A 6222-nucleotide genomic window follows, 5' to 3' on the forward strand; every position below is an offset into this window, starting at 1 on the left:
GCTGTACATACATGCGTGTGAAAATATCACAAACGATACAATCTGAGATTGAATTCTCATACTCATGTTATTGAGCGATCTAGAAGGGAACAGACCAGCTGAATAACAGAACTAATAATCATAAAGAACAAGAGTTGAGTTGCTGAATTGTTTTAATCTGACGTAGGCCTCGTCTGGTGAGATACAAAATTATTAATATGGCTATAAAGGACACATACTTCATAGACAACATTGAAGCTGAAACAGTGACGTACATAACGTCGTATCACCAATAGTTTAGAATGAGTATTCCTTCATTTTTTTCCCTCTCCCTCTTCTCTATCTTTTGTTTGTCTTCCATTTTGTCTCCTCCCTCCTTCATATCAGGTTTACAATTTAACACAAGATGTTATATACCCATAACTCCCAGAAGAGTAAAACACAACATGAGGCTCTTCTAACCATTGGCTCAATTTAGAAGTCAAAAGTTTGGCAACTAGCCGTCTTGCAAATAGACATATAAAAATGATAGGCGGCACAGGGATAGACTGTCACTTGTTAAATATTAATAGAAACAAAAAACAATACAAACAGATTCATATTATACCCAGTGCTTACATTGCCAGAGTAAAAATCATAATGCCCAGGGTGGTTGTCATAGTGACACACAAGGTGAGTTACTCCCGCACAATGTAAGGCGCTTACCTAAATGCCTTTATTGTTATATTTAGCGGACACTTTTATCCAAAGCGACTTACAGTCATGCGTGCATACATTTCACATAGGGGTGATCCCAGGAATTGAACCCACATTCCTGGCATTGCAAGCACCATGCTCTACCAACTGAGATATCCAGGACCATACAGTCATACAGGACCACTAGTATCTATCCCAGAGAGAATATAACTGAAAACAAATAAACAGACACACCATCCTACCTACCACTGGTAGGCCCAGAGCAATGTCCACACCAATGCCTGATTCAAAATCAAAATACACATAATTACTGTACAATAACTATATCGGTTCATAAAACCTACTGGAGCCAAAAACACTGGCTTAAATTTTCTGCAACACCTCCCCTGGAAGAAGAGAAGTAAGTGTCTTTATATTCTTTCAAGTAGAGTAGAGCTATCATCCAGAGACTGGGCCATCCTATCTACAATAGGACCCAGGGGAACTGGTCTGACCAGTTTATACCCTCGCCACTCTTGGGCATTGGTCTCTACCTGTCCTGTCTCCTGCCTTGTATCTCACATGCCATGCAGCTCGGTCTCTTCCACCTTCCAGCCGGTAGAATTCTTCCCAAACTTATAGACCAGCCGTCTACCGTCCACTCTATCCAGGATCTCTCTCTTGTAGTAGTATCTATAGGAGGGAGGGAGGAAGGAGAGCCACAGGTTAGTCTTATGACCAGGCAATGGTTTATCATTGTCGACACAAAAACAAATCTAACTTCATCCTCAACTGGTTAGCTCTGTATAGCTTGGTTGCTAGGATTAGGGTTTCCATGGCTAGTTGCCATGATGGTGCTACTATATCACCATGGTTTCCTACCTCATGGCGCGGCTGAGTTTTTCATAGGTCATGCTGCTGTTCTTCTTCTTCTGCCCCCACAGCTGGGCCACAGCCTCAGACTTGAGGAACTTGAAGACACCCTCACGGCGGTCCTCCCACTTCATCAGAGCCTGGTTCTGGTTCTGCTCTGGGTGGATCAGGATGTCCCTAATGAACTCCCACAGGTGTGTCCCACGAGGCGCTATAGGGGGACAAGGGAGAGCTAGCGTTAGGTGTGTGTAAGACAGCGCAGGTGTGTGTGTGTGTGCTTAAGCCAGCAAGGATGAGGTAGAGCAGGTGTGCTTGTGTTTGTGTGTGTGTGTGTGTGTGTGCGCGCATGCGTGTGTGTTTGTGTGTGTGTCCGTGCGAGTGTGCATGTGTGGTTATTGGTCTATGACCTAAAAGCACCTGTGATGTTTTGACTGTGGCTGTTTTCAGTACCAGATGCAAAAATGTATGCAAATCACGTGACTGATAAAACTGTGCTTCTACAGAGCACCATTGAAGACAGTTGTTGACAGTGGTGTGTGTGTGTGTGTGTGTGTGTGTGTGTGTGTGTGTGTGTGTGTGTGTGTGTGTGTGTGTGTGTGTGTGTGTGTGTGTGTGTGTGTGTGTGTGTGTGTGTTAGAATGAGAAGAGCCACTCACCATGTTTGCTCTTTGTGGAGGTCTGGTAGAAGTGTTTGGGGTCTCGGCTGAGTTTGGGAGGTCTTCCTCTGCCTCTCTTCTTCATCTCTCCCCTCTCTGTCTTTATGTGCACTTCTGTCAAACACAACGGTTCCGGAGTTTAGAACACCAGACCGGCTTTCAAAGAGACATGCACTTCAAGGCTCACCCGTCTGAAGTTCAAGAATGTGACGTCCACTTATGAAAAGTTGTACTCACTTGTGAACTGAGGGTAGGAGAACTCTGGGTCAGACTCACTGCTCCTGGATTCTGGAGAGCTGGGGTTCTGGAAGCTCAGCATTCCACCTGGGGGCAGGGAGAGAGGAAGGAAAACACTTTCAATACGGCCGCTCCTTCGTCCTGCCTTGATCGATTAATAAGGCCATGGGCTCAGTGATACAGGCCAAACCAATCACACACTGATCGAGTGATGTGAGAAGATTTGGGGGAAGGGAGATGAGAGGAGTGACGATAAAGGAGAAGAAGAGGAAAGAGGGACACCACTCACCTGATGAGGAGCTGTGCATGCTGTCGGACTCGTATCCGTTATCGCTGAGCGGCTTCATGTTTTCGAAGTTCTTGAAGATGTGTGAGAAGTCAGTGTAGCTGGTGTCTCTCACAACTGTAACAGTAACATCACAATGTCAGCAAATGTGTCCTTTTAACACTTGAGGCTTTGGCGTGGTAGTAGGAAGTGGGAAGAAAAGACGAGAGGAGGTGTTTACCTTCGTTCACTTCTACTGTGCTGAGCAGAGGGAAGTCTGGGAACTCCTCCAGGAAGTTGTCCAGAAGCTTGCAGGTCTCATTCAGATCTGGAACCGAAATGACAGACACAAAAATATATTTAATGACTGAATCATTACTATATCGACAAATAAATTGTCTAAATTAAATTACTAAAATGTCTGTGTCTGTTCCCGGAGCCAAATCTAAGATTCCCCCTTTTATGATCATCAATAAAGTTTATTAATTTCACTTCCATCAGATCCTTACCGTATTTGGCCTTTAGTTCCACCAGGCTCTGGTAGAGCTGAGTCCCGAGGGACATTCCAAACATGTTTAACAGCTGATCTCTGGTCAGGTGGCAAAGTGTAGGTCCATCCGTGGAGCAGTAGGACATGCTCAGTGTGCTGGCATCAAACTTAGTGCGCTCCACGTGAAAACTGATCCACTCCAAAACGTTCTGCTTGCTCCAGTACTGAGGGTTCAGGTCATACCATTGAGCTAGAGGACACAGAGGTGGAGGGGGGAGTTAGATTTGTGCACTGTGTGTGTCTGTGTATGTTTGTGTGTGTTCATGTGTGTGAGACATGCTGTCATTGTCAAATCACTATCCCTGTTTTGAGATTAAACAATCTTTTTTTTTTTTTACAGCTTTTTCTTTTGTTGTTACATGTACATTTTACATACATAGTACTTTTTTTTTTAAACTATAGTTACATAACAAGAATAAAGTAATTTGATATAGATTAAATCTGGATAGATAGTAATTACACATTATGTTTTCAGTCATAACTATTATAGAACATTTAAAATATAAAACCTTTGTCAATCTAACCACCCACAATAACTAACGTTTTCCAAATAAATGAGAACCCAACAAGAACCCAGATCCTGATCTGGACCTGTGAAAATCTGATTTTGTGATCTGGCCAAGTCAGGATGTCTGGCTCTAGTTTATCTCTGCTGCCTAGTTTATCTCTGCTGCCTAGTTTATCTCTGCTGCCTAGTTTATCTCTGCTCTGCTGACGCTCTGTCTAGTCACCACTTATCACTAGCTATAGGCTACGGCAAACAAAATAAAGCTTGAGACGTCTGAAAGATGAAAAGACCGCATTCCTCTATTAAATACAAGTTAAACATTGTCCCGGTTAATGATTTAACAGCCTTCTAAATGAGGTCATTGCAAAGTTCAGCCAATCCCCTGTCTGTCTGACAGTTTCGCTTAAGGATATGCAGTATGTTTAATGTGTGAGTCGACTGAGTGTCTGCCAACAAGCTCAGCCAATAGGTCTATCCAGGGTGAGACAATGGGAAATATCCACGGACTTCACCAGCCGACACAACGACTAAAACCAAACAACCGCCAAAACTCATGACTGCATAAAGATCCTCTAAGAAAACATTACACACATCCATACTGTGGTTTCCCAGGTGATCAACACAAAATGACATATCAGGGACTAAAGTATCCCACATGCTGATAACAAAGCAGAGAAAGTTACACATCCTCTTCTGTCATTTTTCAGTTTGTGTCTATTGTTTCTTCCTTCAATAGACATCATATTTGTATCATCTTCTGGGTGCTCTCAGTTATTATGAAGAGGCATTGTTGTAAGACGCCTATAGGGTCCAGGTGACCGCAGATGGAAATGAGTTGTTAGCTAAATATGGTGAAATGCAGAATTTCTCAGTATATTGGGAATTCTTCTTTTTTTTGTACACTGTCCCTGTCAACAACAAAAAAATAAAAAAAAGTATTAATAACTGTTCTCACCCAGTATATTGGCACTGCATGAGGAAAGGTCTGAGAGGTGCAGCAGGTCTCCTACGACAGGCAGAGACACCGTGGTGAGGCTGGGCTGCAGCGGCTCTGAGCTCCCAGTCTGGTACATGGTCATGTTAGCGTTGGTCAGGATCCTACACAGCTCACTGGCAGACGACATGGGCTATCTACAACCAGGAGACAGTCCAGTTAGTAAGACATTAGAATGCTGTTTATGGACATAGATTCATTAACACATATATACATGTTTTCTCTAAGAGACAATTGAGTGAACCATTCGGTGCGCACACAAGGATGATCAACATTTGGATATTGATGTGTTAGTGAAACATGCCTTATTATATTCATTGATTTGAAGTGGGTCACTGTGGTTGTACTTTGCATCTATGCAAAATATTTGTCTGTGTATGAATACACACCAGTTTTTGTTTACTTTCCTCTGCTGTGCGTGAATATACGCAAAAACATATGCTGTCAAAATGCTTGTGACCCCTGACCAAAACACCCCCCCCATTACTCCCCAAAGAGCACCTCCATCTCCACACGTACCTGATTCTGAGGCGACCGACAGGTAGCGATGAACAGGTAACGATGATAATACTCCACAGTTTGATTTAGAGTCCGGTGTTTGTGATTCACTCCGAGAGCTTGTCAGTACACGGTTAATCTTAACTCTATTTCTTCTCTCTCTCTCCCTTTAGCTCTCTTTCTATAGAGTAAAAGATGTACCTGTTGCTAGATTTACCTGTGTAAGGCTTTATAGCCAAGTAAGACAGGTGGGAGGGGCCAGGTCAGGGTAAACTGGGGGGGAATTCCATGGTACCATTAAGCCATGGCATGGGTCACACACCCCTCTCTCTTCTCTCCCCCTCCCTCTCCCTCTCTTCCAGAGATCAGTGAAAAACCAAACAAACCTGCCCTCCCGCTATGCCACCCCCCGACACACTCACACACTCCACGTAGTGCCTCCCGCCTCCCTCACTCCTTCTCTCCATGATGAAGCTCAAGAGCATTGGCGGGTGTGTAGAATGGGAGGACAAAGACAGAAGGAAGGGGTGGAAGGGAGGGGGAGTTGATGGGTGGAGAGAGTGAGGCTGGATTGGAATTAATGGGACGGTGTCAAACACATGAAACATATCGAAACCACATGTTTCGTTCATATCATGTTTTCCGTCACTTTATTTGGCAGTGGCAATGCACAACAAAAACCTAACTCTCAATAGTATTGAGAAATAACGCTGAGAAATAACGCGTCGCACCAGATTTAGCTACTTTCCCGACATTGATACCTGCCACACACGCACTCACTTACACATGAGTGCACACACTCGCACGCACACACGCACACGCACACACATCACCACCTCTGAGGTTTATTTCTAAGGAATTAAGTAATTTGTTCCAACATTTGCTGTTGACCTTGGCTCGGTGAACTGGTTCAGCCACAGCTCCACACATGTTTACCCAACGCGAGGACCTGACACTGCAAGTCATTCACTTCATATGGTTACCATG

The 6222-nt window shown here is 44.0% G+C and overlaps 1 protein-coding gene across 1 annotated transcript; it reads right to left on the reverse strand.

The window, feature by feature from the left end:
- Window positions 1-639: 639 nt before the first annotated feature.
- Window positions 640-5537, reverse strand: elf3 (E74-like factor 3 (ets domain transcription factor, epithelial-specific)). The gene is made up of 9 exons (XM_014131843.3): window positions 5257-5537; window positions 4699-4874; window positions 3195-3425; window positions 2927-3013; window positions 2710-2823; window positions 2421-2507; window positions 2184-2297; window positions 1537-1738; window positions 640-1347 (listed from the first exon to the last, which is right to left on the reverse strand). The coding sequence occupies exons 2-9, from the start codon at window positions 4865-4867 to the stop codon at window positions 1233-1235; spliced, it is 1119 nt and encodes a 372-aa protein (XP_013987318.1). The 5' UTR covers window positions 4868-4874; window positions 5257-5537; the 3' UTR covers window positions 640-1232.
- Window positions 5538-6222: the final 685 nt, after the last annotated feature.

Source organism: Salmo salar, chromosome 12 (genome assembly GCF_965601325.2).
Source record: "Salmo salar chromosome 12, fSalSal1, whole genome shotgun sequence".
Classification (NCBI taxonomy): Eukaryota; Metazoa; Chordata; class Actinopteri; order Salmoniformes; family Salmonidae; genus Salmo; species Salmo salar.